At 39.4% G+C, this 21,090-nt stretch overlaps 1 protein-coding gene across 1 annotated transcript in view; it reads left to right on the top strand.

The window, feature by feature from the left end:
- Positions 1-21,090, top strand: part of LOC136846449 (latent-transforming growth factor beta-binding protein 3-like) — a 47,427-nt gene that overhangs the window by 16,370 nt on the left and 9,967 nt on the right. The window contains exons 7-13 of the mRNA XM_067117225.1: positions 4,153-4,269; positions 5,914-6,033; positions 6,844-6,972; positions 8,009-8,125; positions 8,327-8,443; positions 9,602-9,694; positions 10,316-10,498. Coding sequence (XP_066973326.1) covers positions 4,153-4,269; positions 5,914-6,033; positions 6,844-6,972; positions 8,009-8,125; positions 8,327-8,443; positions 9,602-9,694; positions 10,316-10,498 — 876 coding nt within the window. The remainder of the gene's footprint in view (positions 1-4,152; positions 4,270-5,913; positions 6,034-6,843; positions 6,973-8,008; positions 8,126-8,326; positions 8,444-9,601; positions 9,695-10,315; positions 10,499-21,090) is intronic.

Raw genomic sequence — 21,090 nt, forward strand, 5'->3', positions numbered from 1 at the left:
TGGAGGCATTTTGGCATATTCCTGCATTCTCCATTTCTTTGAACACATGTTTGGCATAGGCGAGTTTCTCTGGGGCTAACCATCTTAAGTGTGAGTGGACTTGGGGGTCTTACGTCTGTATATGGTGCTGGATGTTGTGTTTTGCTGGTCTGGTTAAGTCATGCTGTGGGTCATCTTTGAAGACCTCTTTGTAGTCTTGTAGAAGTTGGTGTATCTCTGGCAGTGGGGTAGCTGCTTCAATGGGGCTTGTTTGTCATCTCTGCTGTTTTGGTGATGATGTAGTGGTGGATTGTTTGTGTAGCTGTTGAGGAGATGATGCTGGAGCTGTTCTTGGGATCAGTTGTTTTGATGCTACGTCAACTAGTAGGTTGTGTGCTTTTGGGAAATCTGCTCCTAAAAGAGCCAGTTACATCTGCCATGAAGGAGGTCCTACTGTAGGCTTTTCTGTTGAATGATACATTCATGTTTTGCTTCCTGCACATCTTGAGTGGTGCTCTGCTGACAGTGGAAAACAAGGAGGTTAGTGGGTGGGGTGGGGTTGAGTCATTCATGCAGGCTGGCTGGCACGAATGATTTGCATGCCCCGGTGTCCACGAGGAATTCTGTGTTTGATCTTTTGTCCCAGACGTAGAAACACGTGGAGCCTGTACTGTCATATCTGGAAAAAAGACAGCGGTAAGCAGGCCCTTCTCTCACGAGGCAACCGGTCTGCCCACCGCTGATGTTTAGTTGGTTGGGTCATGAGTGCGACCCTCTTGCATGTTTTTTGAAAATGGGAAACCTCTGTTACATTTGCGTGCTTTCTTTCCGAACTTCCAATGGAAAAGGCACATTCCCTGAGGTTGTTTGTCTTTCTTCTGTCTGGCCTTCCCTTTGTTGAATTGTTTGGAGAAGTTCTGCTTTTGGATGGTTGTGGCTGGTTCCCCTGGTTGGGTGTCTGATTCCGTGTTGGTTGCCTGCTGTGACCTTCATGCTGCTGCTGCTGCTATGGGTGGTTGGGTGGGCTCCACTGCCTTGTGGGCTGTGTGTATTGCATTGACTGATTTTAGGAATTCTTCGATGGCCATGGTGTAGGCGTTTGGCATAGACGCCACTGTTTGGGCGGACAGTTTTGTGAGGGGGACCTCTCTCACCAGGTCCAGGGTTGTTTCAGGTTGGCCGTCTGTGGCAGGTAGTGTTATGAGCAACAGGTTGTAGACATGTGATGGCCTTTTGTCTCCTATGGCTGCCCATATGTTGTTCAGGAATTTCTTTGCTCTTAGGGCAGGTGGCATGCTTGAGGATGACTTCAGCTGATCCTTCAGTGACTCGTAAGTGACAGGGGTTTGTAGTTCTGTTGAGCCATTCTGTGACTTGTTCAAAAATGTCTGACAGGGACTCATAAACGGCATCTGCTATGCATGCTAAGGAATTATCTTCTTGGAATGGAAGATTGTCTCCACCCTGAAGAACCAAGCTTCTGGGTTGAGGGGCATGAATGGTGGCATATGGAGGTGGCGGCGAGGGTGTCACTGGAGAGACTGTCATTGTTGCAACAGGCTGAGTTAGACATCTCTGTGGTTACCAATGTAGCAAAGGCATGAGTAACAGGCTGCGTTTACAAGCTTACTAATTTATTCAAACAACAAATAGACAGGTCAATAGCTCTTGTGAGCAGAAATGTAGCACCTGACACAAGGCGAACAAACAAAGGTCAAAGTACAACCAACTGTGTTTGTTGGAGGATTGAAAAACATACATAAATTGGTATACAAAACATGACTAAAGTTGTGATACACATAGTTGGAATGCTTACATTATAATGGTTATGTTAAGAATAATTTGTTTAACAGAACTATAATATGAATAGAATATGTGTACATAGAATGTGGGACATCTACTGTGTTTCATGTACATGTGCACTTGGTGTACATAGGTCTCGTCGTGAGGAGATTAGCGAGCCAGGTGATATGACAGTGTGTGTGTGGGTCCGTGTGGGACCCTACAATATTATATAAAATAAGTGATATGTATAAATGCACACAAACATACATACACACATATATATTTATTAAATCTGTATATATGTATGTATATAGAACTATGTTTATATATATATATATATATATATATATATATATATATATATATATATATATATATATATATATATATATATATATATATATATATATATATATATAATGTTTGTATATATATATATATATATGTGTGAATCAACCTATATTATTGAAATATAAAATATGTATAAATATATATACATACACACATATATATATATAAATCTGTATATATGTATATATATATATATATATATATATATATATATATAATATATATATATATATATATATATATATATATATATATATATATATATATATATATATAAATATATATATAATACAGGTAGTTGGTAGTATCTAAAAACTTGAACGAATATCCAAATCGGGAAAGGAGAAGACATATCCCAGAAGTCTTAAGATGTTTATAAAAAACTTATGGTGCAACGTTTCAAGACTAGCGTCTCATTCTCAAGCTAAAAAGTAACCAACATAAAATTAATGAAAGTGTTAATTGATTAAAAAATAGTTATAAAAGTTACAGAAATCTGCATTAGGTCAAAAGAAAGGAAAGAAGCCATCAGGAAGGAGAAGGGAACGGAAGACAATATGGGAGCACAACCACACCAGCAGAAGCTACTCACAAGAGATATAGTACAAAGGTGCCCAAGAAGAAGACTTGGCGTTGAAGTGGGGAACTGCCCCTTTGATGAATAGTGACTCTAAAATTGTCAACATTTGGTGTTGTTCGGCACCCTGCCCAGGGTTTTAAAATCTTGGTACCGGATATTATGTTTGAATCTTTTTGCATGGTCTCGGATATTAGAGAACTCAGGATTATTATTTAACTTGACACCAGTTCAATAATTGACGCCCCTTTGACAATCGATTCGCACCTTTAACAACCTCAGCGTCGATCCCACAGAAGTCCCCAGACTACATCTAAGGCAGTCGAATTTATATACGACACCTGAGGTCATCAAGGGACCTAGGCTGCCTTTAAATTTGAAAAGACTTCTGATATTGACTGGATTAATGGGAATGATATTCAGTTTATTGGAAGGGGTGTAATTAGAAATAAGACCTAGTAATTTTTTGTAAAAGACAGCCTAAGTCCCTTGATGACCTCAGGTGCCGTATATAAATTCGACTGCCCTAGATGTAGTCTGGGGACTTACGTGGGATCAACGCTGAGGTTGTTAAATGTGCGAATCGATTGTCATAGGGCGTCAATTATCGAACTGATGTCAAGTTAAATAATAATCCTGAGTTCTCTAATATCAGAGACCATGCAAAAAGTTGCAAATATAATATCCAGTACCAAGTTTTTAAAAGCCCGGGCAGGGCGCCGAACAACCACCAAATGTTGACAATTTTAGAGTCACTATTCATCAAAGGGGCAGTTCCCCACTTCAACGCCCAGTCTTCTTCTTGGGCACCTTTGTGCTGTACCTCTCATGCTGTACCTCTCTGCTGGTGTGGTTGTGCTCCCAAATTGTCATTCCGTTCCCTTCTCCTTCCTGATGGCTTCTTTCCTTTCTTTTGACCTAATGCAGATTTCTGTAACTTTTATAACTATTTTTAATCAGTTAACACTTGCATTAATTTTATGTTGGTTACTTTTTAGCTTGAGAATGAGATGCTAGTCTTGAAATGTTGCACCATAAGTTTTTTATAAACATCTTAAGACCTCTGGGATACGTCTTCTCCTCTCCCCGATTATATATATATATATATATATATATATATATATATATATATATATATATATATATATATATATATATATATATATATATATATATATATATATATATCTCAACTGCAAACTTGTGTTCGATTCTCAAACTTGGATGAGATGAAACGAATGGGTACCATTCTTAAACCCGGTGTGTCCCATTTAAACTAATCAGCGAATTATGTTTCTAGTTGTCAGCCAATTGTTGTGGCAAGTTTTTCATACTGTAATATGAGTAACAACGATGTTAATCAAGATATTTTTTAAAAACCTCCATCCAAAGCCTCCCTACCCCTCCTCTCTGTCTGTCTGTTTGTCTCTCATTTTAATCAAACATTCTCATTTCATCAGATATCAATGAATGTCCCGGTGTTACTTGCTGGGCCAACTCCGCTTGTGTGAATACCATCGGAAGTTATGAATGCAAATGCCAAGCCGGTTACCAGTTATCGGGCACTTCTTGTCAAGGTAAGTCAGCGAGTCTTCCATTCGCAAGCAACTTTGTGGTGTTGCTCCTCGACCTCCATTCTCGTTCAGGGGTCCTGACTAACAGACAAAGTAACTTCCAGACGTGTTATTTGTACTCGCGTCTGCTGCGTCTCTTGTCTGTCATCTGCTTTCATAGTCAAAGCAAGTTGTGCTGGTTTCCTTGAGACCATATTGTATATAGCCATGATATCTATCGTGAATGTGCCGCGGATTATCCTTTTGTATATATACTAAAATGAATTGACTGCTCCTCCAAGTATCATGAGCAACGTCACATATCACAATAAAGAATTCAAGCTGTTCAGTGCAGTCATGTAGTTCATTGATCAAATGATTAAATTTTTGAATTAAAAAGAAAAGTTTCCACGCGTCATCATGCCAGCGAAAATCAGTTTCCAATGTTTTCCCAATAGTTAGTCAGAAAGTTTTATGATAAGCCCCAGTTTGAAATGCTCCACCTGACTGGCTAGTCTTTTATAGGTTAAAAGGTCATTCATGAGCGGCAGAGACAAGGGAGAGGCCATTGCTTATATACAGTATATTCATGTGATCACTGCACAGGACCCCTCTGCAGCCAGGCCAGGACCAGGGACAACCAGGCAGCGGTTACTGAGTGTAGCTGGAATCAACTGGGCTACTACGACACAGTTTATATTGTGATGATAAGCTAGTTCCCAAGAGCCTCGATGGTCAGGTCAGTAGAGCAGCAGCTTCGGACTTCGTAGAGGTCTGTGGTGCGGGTTCAAATCCACAGCCGACTGGTCAGCGAGGCTGACAGACTAATACACACACAAACAAAGCCACTCCAACATCTTCTAAAAAACATAACAGACACCTCACACGTCTCGAACTGTCGACCTAACCGCTCAACTCTCCTCACTGCTAGGAGAAAGGGAGCTGGTGATTTGGCACGATACATGTACTTGCGCTACCGGGGTCTAAGCGATGTCAGGCAGGGCAGCCGATCGAGACTATGGTCTACCCCAAAGGCATCGTGCTTACCCCATACAAAAAGTGGGAAAAAGCACGTTAAAAGAAAGAAAGAAAAAAAAATGATAAGCTAGTTCCCCTTATGTCGGGTGCAGTTGTTGTGGCCAATTTTGTTCCTTTCTGCACCAAACCAGTTGCTTTCGGGGACTGATTCTCTGAGCAAGAAATACTCGTCATGGGAGAGCGTGAAGGAGCTTTGCTCTCATGTCCTACTACGGAGTCTCGTGCCAGGGTTTGGAAGCGGAAATCACGCAGACTCTTGATTCATGAAGAGGGCTCAATATTGTGAGTTTCACCGCCCCCTGAAATAATTTGAGTGGTAATTTTCCATTTTCGGTCTCATTATCATAAAAAAGCTGAAAATATTCAGAGACAGCACTTTTTGATGTGCGATTGGGGAGATGGCATTAGGAACATAGGTGTGTTAAACTGTGAGTGGATTTCCTCAGTAAATGCTTCATATGTTCCTTTTATCATTATTTCTGCTTCTATATATAAAAAAAACAACCAACGTTACGCAAGATACAGTGTCTCTCTCGGAAGAACATTCATTCATCCATTCCACCCTGTACCTTCTCCTGTTATGCAAAGCTTTGCCACGTCTTTCAAACAAGACCACTCTCTTTTCGTCAGATATCAATGAGTGCAGTCCTTCGAATCCCTGCGGCGTCGGCGGCGTCTGCTCCAACACCCCTGGAAGTTACACTTGCACCTGCAGTACAGGGTACATTGCAAATGGCGGTACTTGTCAGGGTAAGTTCTTGGTCTTATCGAGACTATGAAGATTCTCTTATGGGCGAAAGATAGTTTCTCAAAAACATGAAGGTAGAGACGTGAAAACTGTCTCTGCTCTCTGTAGCATAACCAGGCACACTTTCACTTTTATAATCCATTGCTTGGCTCTCACGGACAAGGCAAAATCCCTTTGCCAACGTTCTCCTTATTTTCTTAGCTTAATTACACTGTCAAAACTTTGTGAAAGCATTCAGATAGATTACATAATAAGTGATTATATTTCATTATAATCGATATGTATAAATATACACGCAAACACACGTATGTATACTGTACATATGTGTGTGTGGTGTATGTATATGTGTGTATATATATATATATAATATATATATATATATATATATATATATATATATGTATGTATGTATGTATGTGTGTATGTATGTATGTATATATATTTATATATGTCTCAACTGGAAAAATTGTGTTTGATTTTCAACCGGACGAGGTGAAACCGATGGATACTATTCCTAACCCCAGTGTTCCCCATTTCAACTAAACAGCGAATTATGTTTCTAGTTGTTAGCCGACTGTTGCGGCAAGCATCTACGTTGGAGAGAGAGAGAGAGAGAGAGAGAGAGAGAGAGAGAGAGAGAGAGAGAGAGAGAGAGAGAGAGAGAGAGAGAGAGAGAGAGAGAGGAGTGTTCATTGCTCGTTCCAAAATGTATACCATTAAAAGGGGGAAGGCTCGGCGAGGTCATTCTTTCTCATGAGATACAAGATATTCTCTGTCTCTCAACCCTGATTCCGTGTCACATCTTTCTGCAGACATCGATGAATGTAGGGCTGGTACTGCTCAGTGCACAATGAACAACCAGTGCGTCAACTCTCCCGGAAGTTACTCATGTCCGTGCATAGAAGGATACACTCGAGTTACAAATGTAGGACCATGTGAGGGTAAGTTTGATGCAAGTGACTAGTTTTTGTGACCCAAGGGAGGAGTTATTTTGCATTCACGGCATTCGGATGACTTTCGTATTAGATTCTAGATCATGTATACAGAGGTCCTTTAGTTTTCGACCTTCCACTTAGACTCCGTGAACAGACAAATACTTCTGACCATTGTTGAGCCCCTCTCTCTGCCTTGTACTAAAGTCAATTCGAGTAGGTTAGCAAAGGAGCCAGAACTTGGTCAAATAACCACACTTCTTGGAGTGCTGTGTCTCTGGAATTTATTTCTGGTGATATTAATTCATTTCTCGTCATAATGTGGTTCGGATTCCACAATAAACTGTAGGTCCCGTTGCTAGGCAACCAGTTGGTTCTTTACCACGTAAAAATAAATCTAATCCTTCGGGCCAGCCCTAGGAGAGCTGTTAACCAGCTCAGTGGTCTGGTTAAGCTAAGATATACCTTTTCTGAACACTCCTAGAAAGAAAGAAAAAAGATTACATCTGTAGGAAGAGTCAGTGCAAGTCTTCTGGTTAAATTTTGCGCAGGACAGCAAGAATGAACTCGGTGTTCTTCAAACATTAATATAATGTTATTGTTCATAAAACTGGTAGGGTGTGGCAAAAAGTCGAGTTATTGCATTCTTTCCTCATGTTGTCTGTAACGTATTTTTGTTGCCCTTTATATCTACATGCTTCCGTGTTTTTCACACTTCAAACCTTCACATAAACCCTTTCTAGTTCTATAAACATTCTCTTTTTATTGCAGTCTTCAAACCGTCCGTACAGTCTGGTATAGGTAAATCATATTCTTATAAACTTCATTTGAGAATATAACTCCCTCTTCATTACATGCGAGTAGAGGAAGGCGCCCTACCTATCATCAAAGAAATCGTTCTGCTGTTCAGAATGAGGAAACTTTTGATGCAAATATATAAAGTAGACTAGTTGAAGCACCTCAAACGAACGCTTCTGTGATCAGTCTCCAACATCCGTCTCTTCTCTCTCTCTTGATTTAAGCAATCACCCTTTTCATTTAACAGAAATCGATGAGTGTCAGAGTTCGGTGTGCCCTCCAAACAGCCAGTGCCAAAATGCTCCCGGAAGTTACTTGTGCGTCTGCAACAAGGGATACACAGCAGGTGGCGGCGGCTGCAGTGGTAAGTTTCAGGCAGCCACACACAGTCAGTCATTCGGGACTTGATTTTTATCACAAATTGAATACTTTATGTTACATGAAATTCTCGTTATATGCTCCTGGTGTTATTCAGCTTTTCACTCGTTTGTCTATATCTGCGTTCCTTTACTAGGAATCATTCCTCATGAAGAACCTAATCCTATGGATTGTTTTTGTCCGACAGATATCGACGAATGCTTGGGTAATCCTTGCCCGCCGGCCTCCTCCTGCGTGAATACCGACGGCGGTTACAACTGCATTTGCCAACAGGGATTCGTTGACCAAAACGGGACTTGCGTAGGTGAGTCGGATTCGAGTGACCAAGTTTGTGAATGTGTGTGTGTGTGTGTGTGTGTGTGTGTGTGTGTGTGTGTGTGTGTGTGTGTGTGTGTGTGCTGTGTGGCCATGTGTGTGTTTTGTGCAGTTCGAGAAACAAGAATTTCATCAATTTCAAGCGCGGATTCTTAATGCCAACACAATATAAATGCAACTCGTTGAAAATCGAAGGTTCATCTGTGATAGACGTTTTATACAGATTCAACTAAAGCAGTGTTCGAGTTGTCTGGTGGGATTTGGACGAATTTATTATTAAGCTTGATTTTAAAACGCTGATACATTGATTATTTGGTTGAGTACGAAATGAGATGTGCCACGACGGATATGAACATCACTGGTGGACTCTGTGATCATTCGCTCTACTGGAAGAAGCAAAGCCAAAAAGAATCATGCAACAACATTCTTACAATCCACCATTTCTTATGAACATTTCCGCTGATTACAGACAATATGTCATATATAAAATTGAAGAGTCATTGAATAAATGAATACTAGTTTTAAACGTCAACTTACCTTGAGGTGGTCATGAGCTTTTTCTGAGAATATTTTCAACTTGAGGGAGCTTTATATTCTTGTCAAAGTCTACTTGAGTCTGCTACTTGTCTTCTGTTCGTTTGGTGTTTCGTCTTGTTGGCCCATTCTTCCAAAACGGATTGCAAGTAGTCACTGCGTTCGATACTGACTGATTTTATCGCAGTGCAAAAAGTGAAGAAGATACAAGTTCTCAGGAACCAGGGTTCATTGACACTTCTCAGACCTTCCAGTCTCTAGATCGATCATTTTCCTTTCATACGGATCTGCCAAGGACCTAGGATAGGATAGGAGTGCTTGGCCTTTTCCGGAAAATTTCTCAACCAATGGATATACATACATACATACACAATATATATGTGTGTATCTATACATGCACACACTTGTACTTATATGTGTTTGCATCTATGTAGAATGAATATTAAAAACTTGGAAATTTGTGTCAGTTGTACAAACGTTCAATCGTATTAATTACTTGAAAAAGAGCTGCCTTGGTAGAATTTTTATATATATATATATATATATATATATATATATATATATATATATATATATATATATATATATATATATATATATATAATTTTTTCAGATGTCAATGAATGCGCGTCTTCCCCATGCCAACCCGACCAAAGGTGCACCAACTATCCTGGAGGCTATGAATGCGCCTGTTACAAATGCGCCGGTGAGGAACTCTTCATTGCAACTAAACGCGCGCGCGCACACACACACACACGTACACACACACATATATATATAAATTATGTATGTGTATATATATCTATATATACATATATATTTATTTATATATACAGTATATATATATATATATATACATATATATATATATACTCACATATACACACGCACACACACATATATATATGCACACATACACATATGGACACATATATGTATGTATGTATGTATATATATATATATATATATATATGTATATATATATATATATATATATATATATATATATATATATATATATATATATATATACATATAATTTCTTCTCAGCTTGATGACAGGGACAGAGGATTTCCGATACATTGCTATTAGTATAAAACATGATGTAGCCATGATGTTCCTACTCCTGTATAAATTAGAATTCGAAGGGGAATATTGACTTGACTTGCGTTTTAACGTTTAGATTCCATTACATTAAGAAGACTGAATATATAGATTCTTTTTAAAATAATTTACTCTTAACTATCTCCAGTTTCATACTGATAATACAAACGTAAATGTAGGTTCAACATGCACCGTAAGTCTTTTAAAGCATTTGCATTTTCAGGTCAATGTGATCAATGCGGAGTTTATATAAAGGAATTGGGGTCATGTTTCACCCTGATGGCAGGAATAATGATCTTCAACGAAGCAGCGCAGCGCTGCGGGAAAGAGCACACGGCACTGACTTCTGTCTCTCGGCCTGAAGACCTGCCCATTCTCGCTTCACACCTCATGTCCGGCATCTCTGGTAAATGGTCTCAAGTTGGTTGGTGGGAGTATGCAGTGGAAACCCGCATTTAGATAGATAGATTGAAAGATGGATAGATAGCCAGATAGACAGATAGATAGATAGAGAGGGGGAGAGAAGTAGGAGTAATGAGAACAGAGTATGCACAAAGGGGGAAAATAACGCTGCCTGGATCAAGTACTAGTGACGCTGAGTGATTTCCGTATTCAGGAACAATGAAATATGAAGCAAAGTTCTCTGGAATCGGAATGAAGTGAAAATCTAATGATAATTAATCAACGAATGGATAGGCTGAACAACATTTGCAAATTCAATAGATTACAACTGCATATAAAAATAAGACTATACACAAGTCTGCTACGATCTGTATTGCTTTACGGACATGAATAATGGTACAGTTCAACAAAAAAACCTATCTAAATTTTTTGGGTCCAAAAATACTGCTTTAAGAAGGACATTAGAACTCACGGGGCAGGATAAGGAAAGAAATGCTATCAAAATGGAAACTTCATAACTAGATGAGATAATGATGAAAGGGAGATGGGGATGGCTCAGACACGCCCTTTGCGCCACTCCCGGCAGAATAGTAGGTGATAGTGTCAGCTGGGCTCCTGTGGGCACCAGAAAAGCTGGAAGGCCCAGACCAGCAGGGAAGAGAAATGGGAGAACGGAGTCTTTTGTCAAAGATCATGGGGCTTTCACTGTTGAAAACTCCTGAGGCTCTTGGAGTAATGAATGAGAGGTAGTAGGTAGTAGGTTGGCTAAGGCACCAGTCGCCCGGAGAGCTATTATTACCACCAGAGACATTAAAGTCCCTTCTAAGGCTGGCCATTAAAGTTTGTTGTTGGGTTCCTTTCTAGTCGTGGATTTTTTTCTATTTAGCGTACACCAACTCAGAACAGTCTGGCATATTCATGACATATCTTCTACTGCTGACACACAGTAGACAGCACTGAGCACCTTGCACTTCTTAACCTTTTCGTGCTGTCCTTTCTTGTTGTGCAGAAGAGACTCACTAGCCTGGTAGGCATCTCTTCTAGGAGAGGGCCACTCCAAAATAAACCTCTGTTCTTCAATCTTGGATGATGCCATAGCCTTTGTACTGGGGTCTTTCACTACCTTGGACTGGGGTTCCCTTGCTTGGGGGTACCCTCATGTACATTTTTCTGTCAGTTCTCTCTTACTCTTGTTTTTCTAGAGGTATGTAGGACATCCTCTGTTAGAAGAACCGAGGATGCCTGGTGTTTGAGCAAGAGGTTGCCTTACCCATATCATCTTCTTGTTCTTTATCTCTACCCATGAATTCATTTTCAAAACCATCTTGCAAATCTGGAGGTGTATTTGTCCTTGTTATTTGTTGCTGCTCCTTCCAGTCAACCAGTTTGATTCCCTCCTGCGATAATTGTCTTTATGGGCTTACACTTTTCAATGCTGTTTTTTATGTATATATTGGTCCTGTTATTGTTTTTGTTAAGTTAAAAATATTCCTTTATGTTTAGTTTTTTATATTACTTCTTTCTGGTGATACTGAAGTTAATCTTGGTCCACAGTATCGATCACAGAAATGCCACATTTTATGTAGCAATGTCAGTAGATTATATAAGAATAAAAAGGGCTTGATGTTGCTGCTGTCAGTTTTGATATCCTCTTGTGTTCTGAAACTCTTGTCAGATTTGTGATATATTTCAGAACGGTTGATTCCAGGGTTTAAGAAGCCCATTTTACCCAATTGTAGCGCCATTCCCCAAAGGGACCGTGGAATGAATGGCCCTGTACATTAGAGAGGGTTTCTCTACATCTCATAGGCCCCTGTAGATGTCTTGAAACACTGGTGGTTATAGTCTGTGGAAAACCGATAAATCTTGATCATTTTGCTACCTATAGGAATCCAGATTTGGGTGACTCTACATATGTCTGCTTGCTTACCAAAATGGCAGAAGTCCAATGCTTGTTGATTTTCATTGGTGATTATAATGGCCATCACATTGAATGGTTGAGCTCCACTACTGCCTCAGATAATCATGATGTTACTCATATATATTTTTCTCCTATTTTTGGTTATGAGCAGCTAATCATTGAACCGGCACACAAATCTGGCAATCATCTCAGTCTTGTACTTACAGATGTTACAGGGACCGTATCTTGTGGAGAGGGTTCCTGGAGGCTCATATGATCATAGTTTATTTAAGTTTAATGTGGAGAGGGATCAGGTTGCTCCTTGTGTTAACTTTTCAAGGAAGGTAGACTTGAAATGCCAAGCCAGTTCACTGTGATCTTGTCATCTTGAAGAGAAGCCATGGTTTAATGCTATATGAAAACTTGCCTACCATGATAATAGGAAGCTTATCATTTATGGAGATACGATCAACTGGAATTTTTATGGCACAATTTCACTGATCCTAACAAGTTAAAGTTATGTAGTCTATGAGACAGCCGAGGGAGCTTATAATGAAGGTGTGAAGAAGACCTTGCTGCTTGCTCTCTCTCCAGCAGTGATGACCACAGGTGGGGTCTACCTTCACTCATCACTCTTTGGAGGTGATTCGATCTTGCTTCCCTTTGTAGGAGCTAATGGAACTGCTGTTTATTGCCATTAACAGTGTGAGGTTGTATGGGCCATGCATAAGGAGGTTGAGGGGGTGTTGCACATGACTGAGGACCTGGGTTTTGGTCTGACAGAGGAGGAGGAAACAGAGGCTCTTTTAGTAGCTAATCTGAACAGGTCATAGTTTATATATGTATGTATATATATATATATATATATATATATATATATATATATATATATATATATATATATATATATATATATATATATATTAACACAGGCTTAGATTGGGAGTTAGTGTGTACTGGGCCTTGAAGTAACAATTTATCCTTACAAAAAACCCTCATGAGCCCATAAACTAAAGAAATGAAAAAAGAACAAAGAATTGGTAGATTGCCAAGAGAAAATGAGTTTCTCAACAGTATTTTATTATTTACAATCACAACATGAAAGAAATTACCAAGGAAACTGGACACTTTCACTAATTTAATTAAGTTGGAATTTACACAACAATGTTTGAGTGAGTTGGATAACACATCTCAATTATGAATACTGGCCATGTGCAATTGGTCTCTTAAGCCAATTAGGCAAGAATTCCTATCAACATGGTAGGGGCTGGTTTTTTCAGGCAATTGGGAAACAGAATCACAACTCAGCTGGTAACGGCACTAATCACACTCCTTCGTTGCTTCCTGGTTTTGAGTTCACACACAACCTTATGTCGATCCGATCCAAGTTAGCAGTGATGTCCAGGAATTGGTACTTCTGTTCAGTGTGAGAAAGTGAGAGTTCCAAAAATCACCCCAGCTCTGGGGTTTGTAAGGGCAGAGGTTACCTGTTCTGACCGTTTCCTAGACTGATCTGTCTTGAACTGCCTTGATGGTGTGACCTCTGTGTTTGTGACACCTAGGTTGTTTTTGAAGGCATTGCTTTAGGCTACGGATGTGGCGTTTGCAGGAGAAGAGGTTTGGCCAGTATAAAAGTAAAAAACTCAGTGGGTGGTAAATTGAATTTTGATATTAAGACAGGGAACAGCTTTCTACCTTCACACGTGTTTCCCCTTGAGACTCATAAAGACCCCTCCCTGAAAAAGGTGAGACACTTACTGGTCAAACTCTCCCATCACTTGTAGGTCTATAGGGACCACTCTCTCCCCTAATGGCTGGTATTTTTGCCATAAGGGCTTAATAGTTAGTGATTCAGCGGCGATATTCATAAAGGCTCCACCTTTAAGCAGACATTCCACTCTTTTTGGGTGTGAAGGTCTGCACTAGTGAGCCGCTGAGACTGATTACGCAAAGTACTTTTCCTAATGGATCATTGTCCAATGCAAAATGGAAATAGTTTTAGTTTTACTCCTAACTTATCCCCTCAGGAGAGTGAGCATACTTGCTAACTTAACTTAAGGTCTCTAACACTAGCTTAAAGGGTGCCTGAGTGTATTTTAAGATGCTGTCTTTGGAATAACATGAACTGGCACCGCTACTAACTCGAGGTCAGTATATATCTAAGTGAATGTCACACAGAACCAAGCTAATGCAGTACTAATGTCAACTAGCTGCATGCAGAGAATAAAGTAAATTGCAAAAAAGACATTTAAACTAAGAGAAAATGTACATGGACATGAAATATGTTAATAATGCAAGATCAGCATAAAAATATTGAAATACACGTGAGTTAGTTGCTCTATGATATGTACTACACAATATAATACATTACAACAAAGTGTAATAAAGACAGCAACAAAATTGCAAAAATGGGTAGGACATGCTCTTCAGCTTGTTGTGCAAAAGAACAGACTTAGTGAAATACAAAATAAATTCTTTCAATACAACAAGACTGATTAAAGGTGGGAGACAACCTGAGACATCTTTTCTGGATTAGGGGCTAGCATTGCTTTATAACATGAAGCACTGTTACAGCTATATAATACGAGTACCATGAGAGCACTATGGCCCTAGTTACTACCCGACCTCCTATGCTCCCTAATCCTTTTCCTCCTTGCTTCCCTTTGCACTTTAGGCTTAGGTGTCTTGGCTGGAACCTTGGCACATGGCTCTGGAGGAAGCTGAGAAGAACCTGGTGCCAGGTCTGAGCCCATAATCCCATTACCCTCGGGACTTAGACCTGGTGCGACAATGGATGTACTGTCATCTGGTGAAACAGGCAGTGAGTTGGCCACTGTCTCGGCTGCTGCATCAACCTGGACAGCAGTGGTGCCAACTTGTTCTGCAAGCCTTTGTTGCATGGGTGCCACATCGGTGGCCAGCTTCAATAGGACTTCTTGTGTGGATTTGTCCACCAGAGGCTTGTCTACTGGGGACTGGAATGAAGTAGAAGAGGTGGGTGTAGGTGTGAGGGGCTTGCAGGTGACGATGACCAACTTAGACATGGGTTGTGAGGCTGTGCTGGGGGACGAGCTTCTGCTGAGGTCAAGGGAATCTGGCAGAGACCCTACTGAACTTTGGGCTGGCTCTCAGCTGGACAATGATAGCGGTGCCAGGCTGGTAGATGAGAGGGGGTGTCTGGATTAGGATCTCCTGAAGGGAGATCGACAGCGTGCTCTGGCACTGACTCTAATGCAGGATCAGGCACAGGATTTGAAAGGGCGATGTCAATGGCCTCGGGACTTAGTGTGTTGGGTGTCCATGGTTGTATACTTTGAAAAGACCCAGAAACTGACTCTGCTTGGGGTTCAATGGCCAAATAGATCAGAGCACTACACTGGCCAGTCATTGGCACTGACTGTGGCTCAATGGAAGGGCTGGGAGTAACATCAACAGCTGACAGAGATGCCCACAGGGTAGGTTCCTGGGCTGACCCAGTGAGGTGTTGAGGAGGGGGGGTTCCTTCCTAGGAGGAGGTCATAACCTCCAGGAATATGGTTGACTACTCCAACAGTACAAATCCTACTTTTGTGTGGTCTAGTGACCCTCAATCAGACAGCTGGGAGTGTCAGCTTCCAGTTATTAATGCCTTCAATAGTTACATGCTGGTTTTCTTGAATAATGGCCCCATAGGGCACTTTGTCTTGCCTTATAACAAACATCTGGGAACCAGTGTCTTCAAAAGTTAGAACCTGTTTAGTGTGATATATGACCTCTAGGACATGCAACATAAATAGGGCCCACAGCTGGGGGTCCTAAAGAGGATGAATGAGTGACCGCTACAGCAACCGCAGCATCAGGTTTCTTGTTAGGGCAATGCCTGTAAGTCGTGGAATGCCCCTATTCCTTAAAGTTGAGGCAATAAGCTTTACTATAGTCTCTACAAGGAGCTGTTACGGTGGGAGTAGACTGGAAATTCTGATTAGAGTGGGAGCTTTGCCATGGCTCCCCCCTTTAGCTTTGCACTGGGCTGTTAAATGCCCTACTTTTTTACAATTAGCACATACAGGTGGATCAGGAGGTCCGTTTCTTGGTTGGAGCGCTAAGGCAGTGGGGTCAGGGCCACCATGCGCCTATTTGAAGTGCTGGAGGCTGGGTGGTATGTCTCATAGGCATCTGCCAGTCAGCAGCACTCTGTAAATAGTTTCGGCTGCTTTTTGCCGATGTACAGGGCCAAAGGGCCGGGAGTGTAGTAAAGGAAGTCCTCAAGCTGCATCCAATTTAATATGTCTTCGATGTCTTGGCACTCCACAGCACTGACCCACTGCTGCAAGGCTTGGTTCTTTTTGTAAGACCAGTCGGACCATGTTTGACTGATCTTGGGGAGACCTCGCCATCTTTACCTCCAGCTCTCCGGCATAATTTCATATGTGATTGCTACAGCCTTCCTGACCTCTTCAAGGTTTCCCTTGTTGCCATTTCCTAAAGAATTGAAGTTGTCCTGATCCTTTCCAGTCATGCATTTTGCAAGAATCATGGCCTTCTCAGTGTGAGGCTGTACTCCAAGAAGAGTGTTTCCACCTGATCTAGCCATGCTTCTGGCTCTGCTTTATTCTACTTCGGCATGGGGTGGCTGATGTTGGAGACAGTGGAAGGTGAGGAGACTGGTGCAGGATGCTCGGCTTTGTGTTGGGCCAGTGCCATGGCACTGTCCTGCTTGGCTTGTTTGATTTCGGCTTCCTTTTCCTCCAATGCTAGTTCATGCTGTAGCTGCTTATCTTTCTCTTGTTCTTCATGCTGTCACTGCTTCTCTGCACTTCTCATTCTCTTCTTGTTTCAGCTGTTCCAGCTGCAATTCATACTCTCTTTCTTCTTCTCTGGCTTTCTTAGTGGCAGCTGCTTGATCCTGAACCCACTGGAGCAACTGTTCTCCCTTTAATATCATACTCTTCCCTACCTCCATGAAAGCTTTGTACTCCTTGGCAGACATATTTGTTAATGCTTAAAGCGGGGTCTGATCTTCCCCCTGAGTTCGACGGGGATTTGTAGGTGAGGGTTGGTATCAACATATACCTCACTTGTTGGCCGTGTGGGTAAAGGCGTCAGGCGCCTCACTGTAGTCCTGAGTTCTTGTCTTGCGTTAGTTTGAGCCCACGGGACGACGAACTTATTATCAACTAAAAAAATTCCCCTTTGGTAACATATATGAAAATATATTATTTCTGAGGTAGAGCGAATTGGATATTAAAGGACGTTTGTAGCTTAATGCTTGTATATGAATCATGGTGATGTGATAAAAATTCATATATACACACACATATATATATATATATATATATATATATATATATATATATATATATATATATATATATATATATATATATATATATATATATATATATATATGTAATTGTAATAACCACAATGACCTCTTAACTTTCTCGAATTCTTTGTGCTTTTTTGGATATATATATATATATATATATATATATATATATATATATATATATATATATATATATATATATATATATATATATATACATATATATATATATATATATATATATATATATATATATAATATACTGTATGTATAAATAAATCTCTTTTACTGCAATCCAGCAGTATAATATGAAGATAAAAGGCCCATAAAAACACTAATTATAATTTGCATATATATTATATATATATATATATATATAGATATATATACTAGCTGACCAACATGATGCTGCCTGGGAAAACTCTGAATGACATTCAATAAACTATCTCTCTCTCTCTCTCTCTCTCTCTCTCTCTCTCTCTCTCTCTCTCTCTCTCTCCTCTCTAACCACCCTCCTCCTCTTCCTTTCCTCTCACTCTCTTTCTCACTCTCTCCAAACACAACCATTCACTATCATAGAATTCATCAACCTTTTGCTGTATATTCTAGATCTAGTTTACCTGTCATTTCTTCTGTCAGTTCATCAAAACTGCCATTAGAACTTACGGGTAGACAACGGTTTGTGGACAGAGACAGTCCACTCACCGGAATGGATGAACTGATGGTATTAACTAAATAATTTTCTAACGAATGACAGGTAATTGCACCTGTGGACAGGTTATCATCAATTTCGTGACAGTTTGCCACTGTATTTCATCTGGGAAGTATCTCAGACTTTCTGATCATAATATGAATAACGTATAGACGCATTATTCATTTCGCTGTTAGACCCTTGAACGCTGTTTATAGGCAGTTTTTAGTCCAAATTATACAATAAAAATATAAAACAATAATTCCATGTGATACAGACAATTTGGTATAGGCCTAGGCCAATGATGTATTTTTATGATATGTGTTACTATAATAAAAGTAAACTTTACTGTTCAGTTCATGAAAAGCTGAACCAACCCCTTAGTTCCAATTCAAACACATCCAATAATATTGTATGAGGATAGACGTCTTTTTTTAATAAGAAATAGTTAGACTATACTCTGTTAGGCCCTTTTACCTCTTTCCTATTATCAAGTGATCTGCTGTAACAGGTAGCCTTCCACCCCTCATCATATAAAAAAAAAATGGCAAAACACTTTCCTATACGGCTAACTTCAACTCATGATACGTATTCTTTACATTGGTTTTAGGGATGTTTTTAACCTAACACAATAAATTACAACTCATTATCTTTACAATGACATCAGATTCCATAATGTAGAATTAAATATAAAGTTACCAGGATCATTAGAAAAAAATTACCACTAAGCATGTCCATACGACATCTATAAACTTGATCAATCCATACCTTTGGTAATAACGTAATCATGAATCAAACAAAATCTTTCCATTCTTGGAGGAATGTTAGGCAATCAGTTATTTGTTGTTGTGAATAAATACTTGTTGAAAAAAGATAGAAATTACTATATATCATTCTAATATATAACCATAAACAATAATTCTATTTTCATAAACGACAGGAATACTATTCCTTACTGCGTATTATTACATCAGCAAAAGGTACAAAATTGACGTGTTGTGAAAGCTGCGTGGACTTCGACGTTCCTCGAAGTGCAATAGTTGCCATTTCTTAATTTAATCTGTGTTTGCACCTTATACCTTTGCCCTCCATACACGCAAATTCTGCAAGTGCCTTTCGGAAAAGCTTGCCAAATGTAATGATCTACATTCCTGTAAAGTTTTAATCTAGAATTTTCAGTCATTATTTTCCAGGTAATTAGTACCAAGCAACGATAATTAATTCCAAATGTCAACCGCTGGAGTGTCCAAGGTGATATTTTGATTATTTCAGACCTCATTTAAACAGGCTTTAAAACGAAATACATCATTGTAATGAAATATGTCACCTTAACATGACGAAGCAGTCACTATAGCGAATTACGAAGGTAAAAACAAAAAATAAACTAACGAATTAATGATGAAATTCGCATTTGTCAGGCCACCATAGTCTGAGGGTTTGCAGTGGGAGGAGTTTAATGACGTCACCAACAGAAAACTTGGAGCTTTCCACCCAAGCTGTTGGTGACTCCCATAACGTTACTGAAGAAAAGGTGGACTAGAAACGAAAATTTCATTTGTTTTGTCTGTTTGTACGTCTGTCATGGGGTAGGGGTTTGATTTTGAGTTATATACCTTTTTGGGGTAACACAGAGGCCGTGTGCAATATTTTGTCTGGGTCTGTCAAGCAGTTTGGATTTCCATAATGGACAAACACATATACAAACATTCACTTTTATATATATAGACATATATGCATATATATATATATATATATATATATATATATATATATACATATATATATATTTAATTAATAAATCTTAGTTTACACTCACAACAAGAATATTGAACACATCAAAAAAAGAAAATAACACACTTTAACACTGTCCTTGGCAATCACGACAACATGGCATCAAATTTTTAATCACGTTGCATCCTGCAAATGTACTCAAATTTTCTCAAAGAATTGAACAAGAAAAAAACCAATAATTTAAAGATTTAGATACAACATAATATAAAAGCAGTGGAATTTTTTCTCCAGAAAAACTAAAAGTATAATCTCAGAGCATCAATTTACTTTTAAGACAACCACACAAAAATATATAAAAATAAAATAGAAAATCACACACAAAAATTTCAGCACCTGTGAGAAAGTGACATAAAAATTTTTTAAAAGCACTTGTGAGAATCATAAATCATAAAGAAAAGGTGGCATCCAGATTGGTATGTAGCTTAACACACAATAAAGGACAACAAACAAATAAAAGCGCAGAACCACAATAACATGTCGCGGAGAATCAACACCACGGAATGGCAAAAAGTAAGATACAGGAATATGATACGCAGGCAGTGACACTTGACACTCAAAATAATTGGAAGAAAAATCGAAACAGTATAAATTCATGGCACAACATTCAATTTGATTGACACAGGAATAATGGATAAAATAAAAACATAAACTCTGGTATGATTCTGATTCCCTAGGCAAGGACGTGGGACGGATTTTACAGATTTTGATCACTAACACATTTCGTTCACTTTGCAATGGCATTCACTTAGGACATGGGCTTATGAGCACGCTCTTGCACTCTCAGCGAGTACGTGTTCCACAAGATCTTCTCCCAAATACCCAGCCAGCCAGGGTTAGTGGGTACTGGTTTGTTGGTGTGGGACACCAGACTGTCTTGACGTACAGCACGCACGCACGACAGGTGTT

The sequence above is a fragment of the Macrobrachium rosenbergii genome, chromosome 15, assembly GCF_040412425.1.
Source record: "Macrobrachium rosenbergii isolate ZJJX-2024 chromosome 15, ASM4041242v1, whole genome shotgun sequence".
Taxonomy (NCBI): Eukaryota; Metazoa; Arthropoda; class Malacostraca; order Decapoda; family Palaemonidae; genus Macrobrachium; species Macrobrachium rosenbergii.